Source organism: Conger conger, chromosome 13 (genome assembly GCF_963514075.1).
Source record: "Conger conger chromosome 13, fConCon1.1, whole genome shotgun sequence".
In the NCBI taxonomy this organism is placed as follows: Eukaryota; Metazoa; Chordata; class Actinopteri; order Anguilliformes; family Congridae; genus Conger; species Conger conger.
In genome coordinates this window covers 29,274,254-29,295,436 of record NC_083772.1, presented here as the reverse complement: position 1 = coordinate 29,295,436, position 21,183 = coordinate 29,274,254, and the positions used below count along the sequence as shown (strand labels likewise).

The 21,183-nt window shown below is 38.9% G+C and overlaps 1 protein-coding gene across 1 annotated transcript; it reads left to right on the top strand.

Moving 5' to 3' along the window:
• Positions 1-1,811: 1,811 nt before the first annotated feature.
• LOC133107528 (extracellular calcium-sensing receptor-like) lies at positions 1,812-16,415 on the top strand. The gene is made up of 6 exons (XM_061216516.1): positions 1,812-2,029; positions 2,188-2,479; positions 6,636-7,454; positions 8,117-8,344; positions 12,412-12,535; positions 15,523-16,415. Exons 1-6 carry the CDS (start codon positions 1,812-1,814, stop codon positions 16,413-16,415), a joined length of 2,574 nt encoding a protein of 857 aa, XP_061072500.1.
• The last annotated feature ends 4,768 nt before the right edge of the window (positions 16,416-21,183 follow it).

The window sequence follows — 21,183 nt, the reverse complement described above, 5'->3', positions numbered from 1 at the left end:
CCAGGAACCAAACTGTTCAATAAAACTTCTTTCCTAAAGCTAAAACATGGCAATTTTTTTTACATGAAGCATTGTGCATTTCTGTTCCTTGTCATTCTACCATCACAGAATAGAAGCTGAGTGCTAACATTGTTTGTTCTGTGTGGGAACTGAGGTTGCATTCTGATTCCACCCCACACATGTCAATTCAATCTTCATGTAAATTTGCATTTCCATTGTTCATTGGAGTTTCCTCTCTGCAGGCTCCAAACCACTGGCATCAGCAATTAGTTTGGAGGTAGAGGATGTGCACCTCAACAGCCAGAAACCTCCCCAGTGAGGACCCATTACATCAGGGTCCTCATTGAGGAGAACGGAAATATACATCACTCCTGTGTTTTTACTGTTTAATTCAGTCTAGAATGCAGCTGGTTTCAGCTGAGGAGTGTCCATGCAAAGAGGGGGACCCCATCTGCTTCTGGCTGGCAATGGGCAAACAGTGTATTATATGTAATATATTAATAAATAAAATTAATAAATTAAATCATTAATTAGACAAATAAAAATGTATGCGACTAATAATTATATTCAACCCAAAAACCCCAAAATAATGATTGGCAAAAGCCGAAAAAGACAGGAAATTCACAGACAGGAAGCACCGAGAACAGTATCTTGACCTATGCACTGAAAAAGCTTCCAACACACAATGCATTAATACCTGCTATGGGTACTGTAACTATGGTGGTCTACTATAAACAACATGTACCACTGTGGGCAGGCTGCTGATTCAATTAAATATTCTCTTTGAAAACAATGTTTTCACTCATCTTTTTATTAAAAACTACCACACAGATTTTAATGAGATTTTCGGGATTAATTGGAATAGCGCATGTGCCGTACCAAAAGATTTTTCATGTATATTGGTCCAGAATGGTGAATCGACGAGGCTGACGATTTTTGTGTTTTGCATGCAAGTGTGGTTCGGAGGCAAGAGGCACAACCTAATTTGGTTCAGAAATTAGGTAGTTGTTTAATTTTATTTTTAATTTTATTTTCTTAAACACATCAACACAATGCTGCTTTGCCTTGTTATACTTTTCTTTGTCTTAGCATTCTTCATTATCTTCCAAATTGTTACTTTTGGTGGATAGGTGTCCATACTTTCACCAGTTTGGAGCCTACTGATTCACCTTAGTCTTTAATTTGATCAGTTAAAAATAATTTATAATTCATTAATAACTTTATATGCAATTTTCTGTCAAACATATGCATTGTTTGCAATACAGCACAATAATCACAAGATGAACATGGGCATTTTATACTTTATAGTATGCATAGCTTCTGACAAATGTGCTTTTAGAGGGTAAGTAATCCATCTAAAGATGAAAAGCACTTCATAAAAGAAAAGAAACTTGTTAAAATTCCTGGATTGCAACTGTAGTTGGAATGAAAACCAGCATACACCAGGGTACTCCAGGTCCAAGTTTGGGAACCATTGATGTAAAGGAAAGTACTGGAGAAGTTAAAGGCCTGATATGGAAAAACATGCGTTGAAGACAAACAGCACTCAGTGCACATTAGACAGAGAGAATCAGAACCAGACTCCTGGGTCTTATGAAATAATTACCTTCAGATAAAAAAACAAGGTGATTTAGGTGTTTCCCTTTGGGTCGAGGCCCCGACCATTAACTGGGCTCCACCAGGGTTTACACAATTACTGAACTTATTTGTCATTTTGCAGGGACTGAGCCCTACATAAGGAAGCCTCCCTCTATTTCAGTAGGAGAACCCCTTCCCTCATCTCTCTGTCACTCCTCTCTCTACTGCAGAAGATGGGTGCTCATACCTGGTTATGGCTGTGGGTGTCATTGGTCCTTGGAGCAGTGTGTGGAACAGCAAGCTCCTCCTGCAGGCTTCTGGACAGTCAGATCTCTCAAAGTGTGTATAAAGAGGGTGATGTGATCATTGGAGGACTGTTCGCTATTCATTTACAGGCACCTGAGCCCAACCTGGACTTCACACAACGAGCAGCACCTTTGCAGTGTCAGAGGTAAATAGAGGTGAACCTTCATTCATATGTAGAGTGTGTTATTCACAGACCATGTATGCAAATCTATCTGTGAATATATGCCAAAATCAATAGCTCTCTTTCACTTTACTCAAGCCTTTCCCTTTTTCATCTCTCCGTTTCTTTTTTCACTCCCTCAGTTTTTTTTTGCATTCATATCGTTGCCTGCAGACCATGATCTTTGCAGTGGAAGAGATAAACAGAAACCCTCAACTGCTGCCCAATCTCACCCTGGGGTATGCCCTGGCTGACACCTGTCGTGCAGCGAGGACAACGTTAGATGCTGCGCTGGGACTAGTAACAGGGAAGGACCCTGTCATTATGGGCTCCAGCTGTGGCCACACTCCCGAGGTGCCTGTCATTGTTGGTGATGCCTTCTCCTCCGGATCTATCGTAATTGCTCGCACCCTGGGAGTTTTCAGCATCCCCATGGTGAGAAATGGATTTTGATTATTGTGGCCCAAAATTATTTCATGGTGCAATTCCTATTTAGCCGGAACATTGGTGAAACCAATGTTTAAAAATTGCAATTTTCATTGTTTAAAGAACTCACCAACCATCATAATATGCCACCAGATTAGTTCCCAGGAGAGTAGAAATGATCTGCATTGTCTGTTTTCATGCAGAAGACAATGGTAAATATCAGGTTCAGAAGGCTCAAAATCTGCATTGCAAGAAGCAGTTCCAGATTGAACCGGTGCAACTTGGTTTTATTATATGGAATATGTAGGTGGAGATTATGACTGCTCAGATTTAACAACTATCTACAAATATGACCTCTGTTGTTTGAAGCAGAAGTAAAAAACATTTTTTCGAGGTATTCAATAGCTAATCAGGATTACCTCCTAACACATTTATGTTTGGTCTCAGTAAAAAGACTTTTCAGAATAACATAATGGTGCTTAGCCCTGCTTTCAAAATTAATCAAAATTAATTAATAAGTACATTATCCTCTTAGATAGGCTAGTTCTAGCCATAAAGGGGTATGACCCCCCCCCCCCCCCCTTCCTTCCACACCTAAACTCATCATCACCCAATCAGGGCAAGTGTCAATGGGTAGCCTGGTTAAGGTATTTAAGATGGCCGCAAGAAAAAGTTTCTGTGTTCGAATTTGGATTTGTGGAGAACAATTATTTTGGTCGTGGTTCCTTCACTGTCAGTTCTCCAGCTTATTTACCTTGTTCCTGTGGCACTGAAAGTGGAAGGGGAAAATACTGTGGCATGGTCTGGCTTATCTGTTTCTCTTTTCTGGTATTTGCAATTTAATGTCTTGTCGAATGTCTCATGTTTTGTAAATTAGAAGTAGTAAGCCTACATTCAATACAGAATGTATGATTTTCATTCATTATTCTAATTGTCGGATTCTTAATTGATGCATTTATATGCATTTTCATGTTTGTTTACTGTAGACTGACCTATCCATGAATTTGGCAATTTAATTGATAATTGTCATTCTTATTAATATTATTAAAATCACATAAAATATATTTCATATGTAGGTTAAGTGAGGGGTTATACCACACAATACTACTTGTCTTTAGTACTCAGAGTGCTGAACAACTTAACAAGAATATTGTTTGTTGGAACCACTAAATTCTGAATTATACTTAATGTTCGCTTGCCTGACAAATGGAAAATCCATTTGACTTTTCATTTTCCATACAGAGGCTATAGCCTACTTGTCAGAACCCTTTCAGAATTTAAAAGCATGTGGAAACCATCACATTTTTTGTCTTCTCAGGGTACAAGCCAGACAAATGAAAATTCATTGTAGTTCTCCCATTTGCCAAATGAAAACAAAATTCATAGTATTTTTAAATATGACAGAATTAGTTGTCCATACCCCTTGACATCAGTGTAAAATGGACTTTATCAGCTGTTTTTATTTTCTCTTCCGATGAGTTTGAAAGGTTCATGAATAGGCAACCTTATCCTAGCTTATCTTGTGTAATTCTCTTGTGAGAAAATATAAAAAACACAACTGTGTAGGCTAAAGGATCGAAGAAAATAATCTAAATTCTTAATCCCATTTCAATCACTCAAAATGCCCTCACAAATTCACAAACCAACCAAAATCATCCAGAAAATGGCAGATATGTAGGCTGGCGCTAAACTGAGCCTCTCTCCCTATGTGATTGGGTCATTGTTACAAATACTTGCAGAGCAAGATTGTAACCAGTGTTGTGATACCTGCTCCATGATTGCCATGTTTTGGATTTGTTGATCTGGCTATGTTGACTAAATTGAGATACTTTTGTGTTAAAAAGTCCCTGGTTCTGGCAACTTAATTCCGTTGCTGGTGTAAGTTTTTATTTATTTATTTATTATTATTATTATTATTATTTTTTTTTTTTACGTAGCTCCTAGTCTTGTGCCGATAAAATTGTATAGTAGTTTGAGCAACTGTCCTGATGAGTCATCAATATTGTTTTACTAGCTAGCACTTAAAATGTCTGTCTGCTGTCACCAGTTTGCATGCACAGCTTCAAAGTTTGCAAACATTGAACGGGGTCAAAGTTAGTTAGGAGCACTTTACTAATACTGTGTAGGGCCTCCCTTTGCTCTCAAAACAGCTTCAATTATTTGTGGCATGGATTCCACAATATATTGAAAAAAATCCTTTTAGATTATGTGCTATGTCGACATGATTGCATCATGCAATTTCTGCAAATTTGTGACTACACATTCATGCTGCAAAACTCCCCTTCTACCACATCCCAAAGGTGTTCTATTGGATTCAGATCCGGTGACTGGAAGACCCTGTGAAGAACATTGAACTCATTGTCATGTTCATGTAACCATTTATAGAATTTACGGAACCAAATATCCCATCTGGGTATGTAGCTACGACTGTTTTCTAACTAACGTTGCAGTTCATTCTGTAATTCGTTCAGCCATTTTTTTCGTGAACTATACCTAAGCGAATGTACTTGAACTACTTCTTTGCAATGCATTTGTTGTCTAAATGCATTGATAGGTCATTTCAGTACCAAACTAATTTAAAAGATGGTAAGCTCCTTGTGCATGGTTTCCTACCTTTTCCAACAAGGTATATTCATATGTCTTATTCAGGTGACGGACAGTCTAGGAATATCACTGCATTCACATAGCAGAATTAATACATAACATTACATTATTGGCATCCAGAGTGATGTACAGTTGATTAGACTAAGCAGGAGACAACCCCTGCTTATTGTGGCTACACCGGGATTATAACCACTGACCAGTCATTTACCTTGATGTGTGGAACCATCCTATGGGCATTTGTGTTGCAGGAAAATCTTTGTGAGTTGAAATTTGGTGGTACAGCGGACATCATAGTGCTCTGTATCAATTCTGATATTGTACTTTTGTGAATAATTTTATGTTTGTTTGCCTCCTAAAACCCAACCGCATGTCCATGACTTATGAGGTCGTAACAGACAATTACAGGATTTGGACTTGACATAGATAAACTTGTTATTGTACTGGCTAACAGGGCTAACAGGTCTCTGGTTAACCTAATTTTGAAATAAAGTTCCATTTTAAATGGGATGCAGGGTGGTTCAAAAGCATTGGGGTGAGTAATCGTTTTGCAGAGCTTTTTGGACACTTTGGGTATGCTTTATAAAAACGCACTCTCATATGTGTATAAAACACATGTGAATTTTTGTTTTCTTTACATTTTGTATCAAAAATCTGTTGATTGAAAAAGAAGCTTTTCTGATCATGTGTCTGGACAAAAAGGTATGCATAAGTTTTATATTAGCGGACACTTGAGGACATCTGGGTGGAGTTAGGGGAAAGCTCAAAATTATGTCCACAAGTTCACATCAAGTTTATGCACAAATATAAAGTAGTTTGGTGTTGGTCCTTGACTTTGAAATTTAGATATTCAGTGATAGACTTTTATACTTTTATAGGGCTAGTACAAAAAACGTGGAAATTGCCCTCTCAAAATGAGACAAATATGGTCCAAGGCTTTGTATTAACATTTCTGACACATCAATATCACATATCACAGAAAACCTAAAATATTTACATAATTATAAACAGACCCCCATTGGGAGCGGCTAGAAAAAGAAGTGAAGATAGAGAAAATGTGAATTAGGCAAATTAAATGTCCTAGCTCCTACAAACATCAGTTCAAAGTCAGATACAGATGTGGTAGATGCATGGCAGATGGGGAGAGGTGTGCCCACAGGTCACTAATTTATATGCCCTAAAGATGACAGACCTCAATCTTTATTAGAATAAAATAGTAGTGTGACCTTCAGCTCTGCAAGAGTCTTAGTTTTGGAAAACAGTTTACTGAATGAAAATGCGTTAATACATTTTAATTTTATTAACATTTGATTAGGAGGAGTGCCTTACTACCCGCTGGTGACCCAGTCAGTCACAGAGGGCTAAAAAAAACCATTATGACTCATATCACCAAATGTGCTCTGAGTGATTAAGTGCCTCTCCGCTGTTTTCTATTGATATTGTATGACCCTGTGCTTGTTTTCTGTTTCATGTTTACTGGAAATAAACTTGTTAAAAGTAATAAAAGACAGGTTAAAAGTAACATTAAGCTGACAGGTGGGTGTGTGATCTGTGTGCTGCCCAGGTCAGCTACTCTGCCACATGTGCGTGCCTGGGAGACAACCAAAAGTACCCCACCTTCTTCCGCACTGTGCCCAGCGATGCCTTTCAGGCCAGGGCCATAGCACGCATGCTGCGCCTCTTTGGCTGGACCTGGGTCGGTGTGGTTATGGGAGATGGTGACTACGGCAAGTTTGGGATCCAGCATCTGCTGGAGGAGCTGCAGAACTCTGAGGTGTGTGTGGCCTTTTCTGAAGTCATCCCCAAGGTCAACTTAGAAACTAGCATTCCACGCATCGTGGAGACGCTCAGGCATTCCACAGCCAAAGTTATCGTCACTTTTGCCGTTGTCGCAGACATGCAAGTCCTCCTGAGGGAGGTGGTAAGACAGAACATCACCGACAGGCAGTGGATTGCCACAGAGTCCTGGATTACCTCCAGCCGCATATCCTCTCCTTATAATCTGCCATCACTGAGAGGGACTTTAGGATTTGCCTTGCGCAAGGGAAACATTAGGGGTCTCAGGTATTTTCTTACCAGTTTTCAGCCCAAGGATTTGCCCTCCGACCCCTTTGTGCAGGAATTCTGGGAGACTATGTTTGGATGCTCTTTTAGTGACCCCAGCCCCTCTCCATCAGCCAGACCCAAGTGCACAGGTTCTGAGAGCTTGGACAATGTTGAGAGCTTTTATACTGACGTCTCTGAGCTCAGATTCACTTACAGTGTGTACAAGGCTGTGTATGCCATTGCACATGCCATTCACAACATGCTGTCCTGCCAACCAGGGCATGGCCCCTTTGAAAAAGGGGGCTGTCCAAATGTCACCAACCTCCAGCCCTGGCAGGTAAGAACAAGCAACATACAAATATCACATTGGGTAAAAATATAAATTAATGTACATTAATAGCTCATAAGTAAGGGATTTGTTTAAAGAATATTTACAATTTGTAAATCATAATTTTGTCTACATTGGGTAAAATGATAAATTAATGTCTATTAATATCTTATGAGTGGGATATTTCAGTTTGAAAATCATGATTTTGTTTGAAATTTATATTCATATTTAAGATTTTGTGATCATTTACAAATATTCATGAACACTTGTTTGATAAATGTTTCTTAGATAATCTATAAATAATATTCATGCCATAATTTTGTGCCATTTAAAAAAAAGCATTTTGCTTCCAGTTGATTAAGGGTTTACTTAAACGGTTACCATTCTTAAAGGTTAAAAAAATTAAACTCTTGTTTTTTACATTGATAAACTGTGGAATTAAATTGTGTGTGTGTGGCAGGGTTATTAATATTCCTTATATTGTATATGCTTTTCCTGAAGTGATGCTTGTTTTTCATAGTCTTTCATAGTTTCATAGTTTTACATAGTTTAATTTTAAATTGCTAGTGCATTGATAGTTTTAAGAATTCACTGTAAAGTTAACAGTTTTCATTTTTCACCCTATATGTTCAATTTTGTTAAACAAATCCTGATCTTCCCTGTCCTGGAAGATTCTCCACTACATCCAAACCGTCAACTTCACCACAGCTATGGGAGAAGCCATAAACTTCGATGAGAACGGTGAACCACCGGCTGTTTATGACCTCATTAACTGGCAAATTGGGGTGCGGGGGACAGTGGAGTTTGTTGAGGTGGGACATTTTGACTCTGTGGATGGATCTCACAGCAAGTTTGACATCGATGTAAAAAGAGTACTCTGGGGTGGTGGCCAGAATGAGGTAAAGTGAACCATTTATTTAGCATGCCATAAATTTAACCACAGAACCATCTTCATCATTTTTGAACTCCTGTATAAATCTTTCACATGATCTCAATCAGGGTAATTTATGCATTATTTGAACATTTCCCACTGTAAAAGCCACAGAGTTGTGCTATAGAGGACAGTCTACAGACCACTTACTGACAGCATCCATAAAGATGACATTGTCTGAGGCAAGGGCCTACCACTGCTGTTCTAGTGTAAATGCCAGCCGTTCATTATGCGGAACACGGAACACGGAACATAAAATTATACATTGCCAGAGCCATATGGAGCCAAAATTTCAGAAAAACTAATTAGCGTGACGTCACAACAGCAAAGAACTTAACGGCTCTGCTGCCTACTGACATTAAGGAATGTGAATAGCAGGCAGTATTTTCATTTAACCGAGGTACGAACAAAAGTTCATACCTTAAACTACTTACGGTTCTCTTTTCTTTTTAAATGGTCAAATTCAAATTATATTAGTCATTCATAATAACTAGTTCAAGTTATTATGGCAAAATTACTTTTTTCAGACCACAAGTGGAATATTGCAAAACGAAGATTTCAAAATGGTTTACGTTCACAAAACACAAGATATCATCGGTCAGGGTAACCACTCATTATATAGATTACCTTCCGGTCAAAAAAGTCTGGAAATTCAACCAAAAAGTTTTAAAGTGAGAGATAATGTCATAATGGTTGGCAAAAGCTGAAAAAGACAGGGAATTCAACCCAAAAACACAGAGATCATTATCTTGACCTATGCACTGACAAGGCTTCTACCTGCTACGGGTACTGTAACTATGGTGGTCTACTTCAAATGACAAATTACATAGTGTATATCTGAACTAATGGCAGCAGCCATGAAAATCGATGTACACACAACTGTACAATTAGATCACAGAAGAGAATATTTGTACATGTTTTGTAGAATTTGAATATTGATTTGATTGATTTGACTTTTATATTGTATTAGTTTCGATTTTTGAATGTATAGTTCTATTTTAAATTTATTTCCTGTCATATTGTACCGCTTCTACTGATTTTTGTTAACAGGGCGCTCTTGAAAATGAGACTCATGTCTCAATGAGTCCTCCCTGTTTAAATAAATAAAAATAATCAGAATCATATTGTCAGTCACCATCGTAATTGTCCTTTTCCCCCCGATTGTGTCGTGTTTGGGTTCTTGAAAAGTGCTATACACAATTATAAATACAATGTGTAATTATTATTATTATTATTATTATTATTATTATTATGTCATCGTTATAAAATTATTATATGAGGATGGTATGATTTAGCAGAGCAACCCACATGAATATTTTCTGTGGGCTCACATAGACATTACAGATATACTCTAAATCAGTTCTGAAATAAATGAATCGAGCCTTAAAGCAATGAGCCTTAAAGCAATAGTTCATAAAAAAATGATCAACTGATTTGTTATGTCAAAAATAGTCTAATTACAAAATGTAATGGCAAAATTAATTCACATTTAAAATGTAAGTAACAGTAAGTTTTTTCACACCTAGCCTGACTGCTCCTTACCTCAAAGACAAAGCCTTGTTTGGCCGGCTCACGTGGGGCAGCAATAATTGGCTCGCTGCTCCAGAGGGAGGGACTTGGCAGGGTTATTAGATCGCCGCACAATAAGCACCTCAGGCGCCTCGGAATCACGGCAACGGGCATGAGACGAGACGGCTTGAAGAAGGCGTGTCGCTCTCATTCGGGCCGCCGAGGGACGGGGTACGGGCGGTACATCTAATACAACTACCTCCAATTGAATCAGACGAGGTACAATTGGCTACCAAATTGGGAGAAAAAGGGGAAAATCTGGAAAAAAAAAAAATTTCATAAATAAAAGACAAAGCCACAAAGCAATACTCAGTGAGCCATTTAGAAGACAGAAACAAAAACATTTTATTCAAACTAAACTACATACAAAGCAGTTCCTGTTTAGCTGCAAGCAGAGGGGGACATCACACTCTTTGCACTTCCACAGAGTGTTGTTTTTTCTCAATGTCCATCCCGCAGAGCGTGCATGACTTTCAGAGGCAAAAATTCAGAGGTATTATTTTGAGATGTAATGGTTAGAATCGTTCATAAATTCAGAACAGAGTGGTAACTTACAAACACACATTACTGAATATTCAGACGGAGAGAAGTTGCAATACAGCACACATATTTACCAATATGATCGTAAGAAACACGCTAGCTCTTGGAGTTGGTCTGTTTAGCTAAGTTATTTCTGCTTTTTCCTTGAACGCCGATACAGTATGCTAATATTGATTGTGCGAGGACACCCAGTTTTAGAATCCTGGCTACGGCACTACACATCATGTATGTATTATTTTGAGATGCAATGGTGAGAGTGTGGGAATTTAAAATGCACATATTGCTGAATATTGAAACCAAGCTGGAGAAGTTGCAGTACACAAAGAAGAAATGCACTTAATCATGACGTCCAGTCATCTGTACCATTTTCCATAATGAAACGTGTTCCGTAATACATAATGCTTACTTCAAAAGAAGTGAATAGCCTCTGCTTTGGGATGTCATTGTATCGTGCTTACAGTTGGCATTCGCACACATGGCATCGTCCCTCCCCTGCCAGAAAATAATTATCACCTCGTTTCAATTTGAATGATGGGCCGGAATTTGCTCTGAGCAAAAGTCACATTTTAATGAGTAAAGATTAAGAAATCGCAGTGGTTTTATTAATCTAATTTCATAATATTAATTAATTTTTAATTAAGATATGGAGATATCCACTCACTGAGCACTTTATTAGGAACATTTTAATTTTATTACACTTATTTATGCAATTATCTAATCAGCCAATTGTGTGGCAGCATTGCAATGCATACAGTCATGTAGATACAGGCCAGGAGCTTCAGGTAATGTTCAGATCAACCATGAAATATGTGATCGAAGTGACTAGGAATGATTGTTTGTGGCAGCCAGGGTGGTTTGAGGAAATTGGCAGACCAAATTGGCATTTTGTCTGCCAAATGCCAATAATGTAATGTAATGAAATGTAATCTCAGAAACCACTGATTTCCTGGGATTTTCATGCACACTAGTCTCTAGAGTTTGCAAAGAATGGTGAGCAGCAGACTGGTCAAAGCTGACAGGAAGGTGACAGTAACACAAATAACCACACCTTACAACAGTAGCAGAAGAGCAGCTTTGACCACACAATACATCATAATATAAGTGGACAGGCTACAGCAGTAGAAGCCTCAATAATAAGATATAATAAATAATAAATACCTAATGAAGTGTTCGGTGAGTGTATACTGATTTAAAGAAATGGGGTTTGATATTCCTCTATAACTATTTGTTACATTGTCATACATTGAATATGACAGTGATATTTTTTACACAGTCATCCATTTGTATAATAGTAAGCCCTTTAAAGTAGACCACCATAGTTGCAGTACCCAAAGCAGGTATTACTGCATTGTGTGTTGGAAGCCTTGTCAGTGCATAGGTCAAGATTATGGTATCGGTGGTTGTGTGAATTTTCCAATCATTCTTTTCTTTAGCACATAGCTTTTGGGTACAACTTCTCGTCTTTTTCAGTTTTTGCTTGGCACAATTATGACATTATCTCTCTTTTAGTCTGAATTTATGTCACCATGAGACAATCTGTATTGTCAACACTTTTAGAGGGTCAACCAGCTGTTCACCGGCTGACCAGCCTAAGGGCACCTGCTTAATTTAGCAGCTTAACTAGCTTTGACCAGCTTGGTCCAGCTAGAGACCTGCTTTGACGAGTCACAGACCACCTACGTCCAACTAGAAACCATCTTAAAGCAGTGTAGAATCCCAGCTGGAATTTTCAGCCGGGTTGGTGATATTGATGGATCACATGTGGGATATACACAAACGTTTTACCACATAATACATTAAGTGGTCAGCTTGAATATATGTGAATACAGTTGAGAATACATGCTGTGTTGTTGAGGGGATACAATGTTTTTGAGTGATGGTATGGAGGTAGAGTGATGTTCTGTGTGTTGTGTTGGATGCATACAGGTGCCTGTGTCCGTCTGCAGCATGCCCTGTCCCCCAGGCACTCGGAAGGCTGTGCAGAAAGGAAAGCCCATCTGCTGCTTTGACTGCTTACCATGTGCAGCAGGAGAGATTAGCAACACCACTGGTATGATTAACTATTCTTTCTTTTAACAACTTTTAACAATTGTGATATAATATGATTTGCAACACCTGCATAAAGTACATAATGTATGTCTTTTTTTTCTTTGTAAACCAGGAGCATTTTATTAGCAGTTGAAATTTGGGCCTCCAACAAGGACAATCTTCACACTGACCTGTTGATAGGCATTCTGTATACTTTAGATTGGGTGAACAGAATGGTAATTTTGTTACACAGGCCTGTTAATACAAACATTTGTAACATATAGCCAGTCAGATGTGTGCACAGAAAATATCTGTGCTGATGTCCTGTCAGTCAACATCTGTGTGTCCTGCTGTTATTTAGCAAAAGTCATGAAAGTGCATTAAAAACCAAGGGGGCAGTCCACAGACAAAAGTACAAAAGCAGAACCAAAAGAAGAGTACAGAAATCAGGCAGGGCTCAAACACATGAAATCCAGAGACAAAAATAAACAAGGCAGAATGCCGCAAGGGCTCGGGAAAACAAGGCTTGGGAATAAGGGGGGTTAGAACAGGGTGAAGGAAAAAAGCGCTCGGGACTCAAAAAACAAGGACAAGACAAACTACAAAGGAGAAACTGAAAAGGACAGGTATAAATACACAGGGGAATGAGACAAACTAGGCGGGGCAAGGGAGTGAGGGCGGTCTAACAAATAAACATCAGGCGAGACACATGAAAGGTCAATGGCACAATAACGAGGGTGAAACGAAAACGTGGACTGGATTCATGTAGATGTAGAGATACAGAGAGACAGCTGTGAATACTTCGCTGAAACTAAGCAAGTAATCAATGATAGAATAGGGAGGCACAGAACAGAATTGAAACGGGAGATGCGTTAGTAAGTTAGTTATGTGATTTCAATTACAAATACCCAAAACTAGTGAATGTTAGTTTTTAGTTAGATGAACATATTAGTGTGTTAGTATAATTAGTCCTGTACAAATTCTATGTTAGTTGGGATTAGTATATTAGTGCTATCTACAAACATGAAATGGAGAGAAAGCAGGAAGTAAGGAATGCAAAATTGTAAGGAAGGTTGAACCCCGGAACTACCGTAAACACCCGAATAGTGGAGCATGCAGACAGGGGAGTGACTTGGCTTGTAAACATTCAGACTCAGACATCACAAGTGAAGATGAGAGCAAAGACTAATGAATATAAACAGAACACCAGATACGAATATGAAAAAGAATAAATGAAAAAAAAACAATAATAGACAATGATAAACTAACAGACAGAACACAAGAATATAACATTAAAGGCAGCATGTTTCCAGGACTGGAAATGAAGGTCGCCCAATCGCCCAAGTTAGACGAATGGCGAGTGATAATTGAAAAGTGTGTTACGGACTACAAACTCATGCTAAATCATGTATTAATGTCTCATTTCTTTATGTCGATATGTGCCTGTGCTGTCACCTTAAATGTCAGTGTAATGATGACATGTGTCAGTCTCTCACTGACCTGCTTTCCCCTTGGGCTGGGGCATCCCAGTCAGCCAATCAACTTGAATTCAGCATTGAATACTGTCCTGTCGCGTGAACAGACTTCTACAAAGTGTCAACTATTATGTTTGTGTTCATAATAACATTAATTGCTATGAAATGCATTGTTTGTTTTGTAACCACCACCACCAAAAGTTTCTACACCAAAGTACTCTTCATCTAAAGAGTATGAGTAAGAACCTTTGTATAAAATTGAATGACTGTTAGGGACAGGCTATGCAGGGACCGTCTTACGTCTCATGTAGTGCTCTGTCTGCCACGCACATTGGGGTAACATTTTACAATAATGTTAAATTAATTGGCATTAACTAATGTTGTTAATTAAGTAACTATTGAGAAGTTAATCTGTACAGCTTTATGTATTTGTACATCATACATGTTAACAATTACATTCGTCACATAGGAATGAAAATAAAACAGTCAATTTATTGCTTGTGGTTAACCAATTATGATCCTATGGTTTGCAAATGTATAGATATAGATACATGAAAGGTTGACTTCATGCTTAATTAATGTATAAGTATATCTTTAATTCATATTAACAAATTCCTTATCATAAAGTGTGAACAAAATGGGCTACTGTACACTGTCTGCACTTGCTCTTTTAAGTAAGGTGCACAAAAGACTAAGACTTCAGATGTGTTTGGTGGATGAGTGGGTGGGTGGTTGGATGAGTGGGGACTTGTAGCCTACATCAATTTTTTTATTTTTATATATGTAGTTTTGTTATTTAAAATATATTACACTAAAAATAACTATTTTGTGATTAAAAAAAAAAAGTATATTCAGATGAATTTGACATTTGACTTTACTAGGAACACCCTCAAAACAGCCTCAATTCTTTGTGGCAGGGATTCTGCAACATGTTGAAAACATTCCTTTGAATCATGTCCTTACATGACTGCATCACACAATTTCTGCAGATTTGTCAGCTGCCCATGCTAATAATCGTTCTACCAGATCCCAAAGGTGTTCTACTGGATTCAGATCTGGTGACTGGGAAGGCCACTGAAGAACATTGAACTCATTGTCGCGTTCATCAAACCAGTTTGAGGCGACTTTTGGTTTGTGACATTATGCATTATCATGTTGGTAGTAGCCATGGTAAGATGGGTACATTGTGGCCATGAAGGGATGCACACGGTCAGCAACAATACTCAAATAGGCTGTGGCATTGAACTTTCTTATCAACGAGGCGTTTCCGTCCACAGAACTGCTGCTCACCAGTTCACTATAGAGGCTGACTGTTGCTGTGAACATTAACTGAAGCTCCTGACCTGTATCTGCATGATTTTATGCATCACACTGCTGGAACAGGTTTGGCTGATTAGATAATCGCATTGTTAAGTAGGTGTACAGGTGTTCCTAATAAAGTGCTCAGTGAGTTCATGTAATTGTAAACTCCTTAGTGAACCACATTGGTCTTGGCTTAGACATTTTTGCTTAGGTTTTCTACATAATCTTTAAGGTTCAACAGAGTGCCAGAAGTGCCAAGATCGATTCTGGTCAAATGCTGCTCGAACTGCCTGCATTCCAAAGGAGGTGGAGTTCCTGTCCTTCCAGGAGACCATGGGGATCGTCCTTGCTGCTATTTCAGTCTCTGGGGTGGTCCTCACAGGCAGTGTCCTCGCCACCTTCTTTTTCCACCGGGACACACCCCTTGTTAGGGCAAACAATGCAGAGCTGAGCTTCCTGCTGCTGCTGTCGCTCTCTCTCTGCTTCCTGTGTGCGCTGGCCTTCATCGGTCACCCCTCCCCCTGGTCCTGTATGCTGCGCCACACGCTGTTTGGGATCAGCTTTGTATTCTGCATTTCCTGTGTGCTCAGCAGGACAGTGGTGGTGCTGGTGGCCTTCCGTGCCTCAGTCCCTGGCAGCAACATCATGAAGTACTTTGGCCCGGTGCAGCAGAGAGTGGCCATCTCCCTCTGCACCTCCATCCAGGTGCTCATCTGTGTGCTGTGGTTGGTTCTGTCACCTCCCGTCCCATCTGAGATACAGGGGCAGAGTGCCAGGATCATCCTTGAGTGTGATGTGGGCTCAATGGCTGGCTTTGCTTGTGTCCTGGGCTACATCGGCCTGCTGGCAGCCATCTGCTTCCTGCTGGCCTTTTTAGCCAGGAAGCTCCCAGACAACTTCAATGAGGCCAAGTTCATCACCTTCAGCATGATAATTTTCTGCGCCGTCTGGATCACCTTTGTCCCCGCCTATGTCAGCTCCCCAGGGAAATACACTGTCGCTGTGGAGATATTTGCAATCCTGGCCTCAAGCTATGCACTCCTCCTTTGCATCTTTGCTCCCAAGTGTTATATAATCCTTCTGAGACCAGAAAAGAATACCAAGAAGAAAATGATGGCAAAATAAAATAAAAAGTGTAAACTTTGATTATATTTATTTTGTATGAGAAACATTTAAGAGATGGCTAGAGATAATGTTTATCTATTTAGATGTTGGGCCACTGGACCACTGAATTTCCAGAGCTGAAGCTGGAAGGCATTTTAAAGCCCTGTATTAACTAAATGCAGAAAATGTATTTGTCAGTAATTAGTAATGCATTTGAAGATGTTCTATATGTTCTTTGTTCGAGTCTTTCCCTTCACACAGAAATCTTAAACCATAAACCATTCAAATATTATAATATGAAATGTAAAATATCCAATGATAAATTATGCAGGAAATTATAATTTATTCCAGGAACCAAACTGTTCAATAAAACTTCTTTCCTCAAGCTAAAACATGGCAATTTTTTTTACATGAAGCATTGTGCATTTCTGTTCCTTGTCATTCTACCATCACAGAATAGAAGCTGAGTGCTAACATTGTTTGTTCTGTGTGGGAACTGAGTTGCATTCTGATTCCACCCCACACATGTCAATTCAATCTTCATGTAAATTTGCATTTCCATTGTTCATTGGAGTTTCCTCTCTGCAGGCTCCAAACCACTGGCATCAGCAATTAGTTTGGAGGTAGAGGATGTGCACCTCAACAGCCAGAAACCTCTCCAGTGAGGACCCATTACATCAGGGTCCTCATTGAGGAGATGGGAAATATACATCACTCCTGTGTTTTTACTGTTTAATTCAGTCTAGAATGCAGCTGGTTTCAGCTGAGGAGTGTCCATGCAAAGAGGGGGACCCCATCTGCTTCTGGCTGGCAATGGGCAAACAGTGAATTATATGTAATATATTTATAAATAAAATTAATAAATTAAATCATTAATTAGACAAATAAAAATGTATTCAACTAATAATTATATTCAACCCAAAAACCCAAAAATAATGATTGGCAAAAGCCGAAAAAGAAATTCACAGACAGGAAGCACCGAGAACAGTATCTTGACCTATGCACTGAAAAAGCTTCCAACACACAATGCATTAATACCTGCTATGGGTACTGTAACTATGGTGGTCTACTATAAACAACATGTACCACTGTGGGCAGGCTGCTGAGGATTCAATCAAATATTCTCTTTGAATCAACAACCAAATTGATTTGAGTTGATTAATTTCTAGAAATCAATTAGGTAAGTATTTTGTTGCTATATGTACCAATGTACCAATGTACCAATTATGTGTCTTGTTACTTTCTAGTAATTAATGCTCTGAAGAAGAAAAAACAATATCACTGTCACATCATTGAAGGCATGACAATGAAAATAATAGTCATAGAGGAATATCATCCATAAAATACATTTGTTTCAGTCAGTCTATATCTCCATATCTTAATTTGAAATATACACATGTATTTCTAAATGTTAAACAGTTAAGTAGGTCTTAATATTAAAATCAATGGAAAAAATATGAACCAGCTCATTTCAGAGGCTTTCCTATCTGTAACAGTAATTTGTGATTGAGCAAGGTAATGTATGTATGCAAAAGATCCTTTTGAATGTGAATTCATTTTTGACTATTTTTGACATAAGAAATCAGGCAATAATTGTTTGGTGAATTGCTTTAAGGCTCCATCTTCAAAATATAAGTGCTAGTGCAGTTCTGGGTACATTTATTTCAGTATTTGGTTTCTTGAAAAGTGCTATATACAATTGTAAATACAATTTCCTGAATTTTAATTATTTTTATCTCCATCATTATTATATGAGGATGGTATGATTTAGCAGTGCAACCCACAGTAATATTTTGTGTGGGCTCACATAGACATTACACAAATTCTCAAATGAAATACATGTACCCAGAACTGCTTATATTTTGAAGAGGGAGCCTTAAAGCAATAGTTCACCAAACAATTATTGGCTGATTTCTTATGTCAAAAATAGTCTAATGGCAAAATTAAATCACATTTAAAAGGATCTTTTCCATACATGCATTACCTTGCTCAATCACAAATTAATGGTAAAGATAGGAAAGCCTTTGGGCTGAAATGAGCTGGTTCATATTTTTTCCATTGATTTCAATATTAGGAAACGCTTTAAAAAGGAGGAGCTTTAAAAAGTTTGTAAAAACGAAAATGCTAATATTTTCACTCTTCTTTTTCATAAAAACTACCACACAGATTTTAATGAGATTTTCGGGATTAATTGGAATAGCGCATGTGCCGTACCAAAAGATTTTTCATGTATATTGGTCCGGAACGGTGAAACGACGAGGCTGACAATTTTTGTGTTTTGCATGTGTGACAAGGCGAGTTAGACTCGCTGTTGTCCCTAATGGTGCAGTAATTGGGGTGGGGGGAGTGGCACCGGCAGGATCTCTTCTGTTGAACCAATGTCTTGGCTCCCTACTGTCGAGGACCCGGCCCTAGGCCCCCCTGATGAGAGATTGACAGGGGATGGGTTAGGAAGGAATGCATTAACCCCTCGCACACGCCATCGAGGTGGTAGTAAGCACGCCCGTAAGAGGAAAAATATGTGGTTCAGAGATAATGAGCAGCCCTACTTGTCAGAAGAGGAGTCTGAAGTCAGGGGACTTAGATTTAGAGTACTAAGGAGCAAGGTTAAAGTTCTGACTGAGGCCATGCATAGAATGAGTTCCAGCACTACCTTCTAAATGTTTTTCCTTTCTCTTCCTGTGATCTCTCTGATTAATTTCCTGTTTCCTGTCTCGTCCTCTCCTCATGTCTGCCTGCCTTACCACGAGAGGTAAGAGAACATCTATTCTGTTTTCCCCCTGATAATATTGCGTGGGTTAGGAACACTGCAGACTAACGCAATGCTTTGGTTGCAGCTTGCTGTCCGTTGTCTTTTGCGTAATTCGTCGCAATTTAGCTGTGTCCCCTGATTTCGGTTGGTGGGCTATATTTTTATAGCTGTAATTACTTGGCATTCATCGACAGTAATGTTACATTCTCTTCTAATTCATTTATTAAGATGCGTCTGTGTGCAGAGTCTGCAGCTTAGAATTCCAAGGATTGTTTGGTAATGTACCGTTTCGCTGTATGTATATTCCGATTGGATTTTAACTATAAAATACCAGATTAACAGTGACTTTCTTCACTTTGTAGGTGCAACAGTCACTGCTGTTTTGCCTCGGTGCTGTTCTGTTTGAAGTTTGTTTGGTTGCGCTTGTCAGGCAGGCGGAACCCGCCTGCTGTGGAGCACGTTCGCTAGTGTCCCGTGTTGCACGGCTATAGACTAGTTGTTGGCCGGACGACCTAAGGTGCGTAGCGGCTGGTGCGCGTGGTGTGTAGCCTACATTACACCTCCGTGCCTGGAGTCTTCTTGGTGTGGCTTCTTAGAGGCGCACTTGTACTTTTCTATTTTCTTTACTTTCTTTATTTTCATGTATTGAAGCAACTGGTATAGATAGGCTGTAGTTAGGTTATTCCTTGGACTTCTAGGACTTGTCTCTTGTTGTATGGTGGGCTCGGCACTGAATGGTGGCGGGGTTAGTCAATAGGGGTACCCTCCTCACGTGTTATAGTGTGTTAGTGTTAATGGCACCTGAATCACATATAGTATCACCTTGTTTGCAGTAAGGCTTGCTGTGAGAGAGCACTGGGTTGTAACTACACATTGGGAGCCCTGAAGGTGAGTATGCCCCATCCCATCAGCGTCGTCACCCACCATCCTTAACTTTTACATCAGTCCACTTTATTCCTATTTATTCTGGTAAAATTGATGTTCAAAATAAATATATTTTTATACGAATATGAGCATTTGTCTTAACCTCATTATTGCCTTCCAGCATCGGAATTGATTTAATAAAGTAATTTCATTTAACTTAGACCACGTCTCTGTCTTGTTATTAACAAACTGTAGAGGGGGCCTCTGTTATATTGTCTGACTGGGCGTACTTTAGGTTGAACCTTACATTTATGCACCCGGTTACACATGCAAGTGTGGTTCGGAGGCAAGCGGCACAACCTAATTTGATTCCTAATTAGGTAGTTGTTTAATTTTATAAACACATCAACACAATGCTGCTTTGCCTTGTTATACTTATCTTTGTCTTAGCATTCTTCATTATCTTCCAAATTGTTACTTTTGGTGGATAGGTGTCCATACATTCACCAGTTTGGAGCCTACTGATTCACCTTAGTCTTTAATTTGATCAGTTAAAAATAATTTATAATTCATAAATAACTTTATGTGCAATTTTCTGTCAAGCGTATGCATTGTTTGCAATACAGCACAATAATCACAATATGAACATGGGCATTTTATACTTTATAGTATGCATAGCTATCTGACAAATGTGCTTTTAGAGGGTAAGTAATCCATCTAAAGATGAAAAGTACCTAATAAAAGAAAATAAACTTGTTAAATTCCTGGATTGCAACTGTAGTTGGAACGAAAACCAGCATACACCAGGGTACTCCAGGTCCAAGTTTGGGAACCATTGATGTAAGGGAAAGTACTGGAGAAGTTAAAGGCCTGATATGGAAAAACATGCGATGAAGACAAACAGCACTCAGTGCACATTAGACAGAGAGAATCAGAACCAGACTCCTGGGTCTTATGAAATAATTACCTTCAGATAAAAAAACAAGGTGATTTAGGTGTTTCCCTTTGGGTCGAGGCCCCAACCATTAACTGGGCTCCACCAGGGTTTACACAATTACTGAACTTATTTGTCGTTTTGCAGGGACTGAGCCCTACATAAGAAAGCCTCCCTCTATTTCAGTAGGAGAACCCCTTACCCTCATCTCTCTGTCACTCCTCTCTCTACTGCAGAAG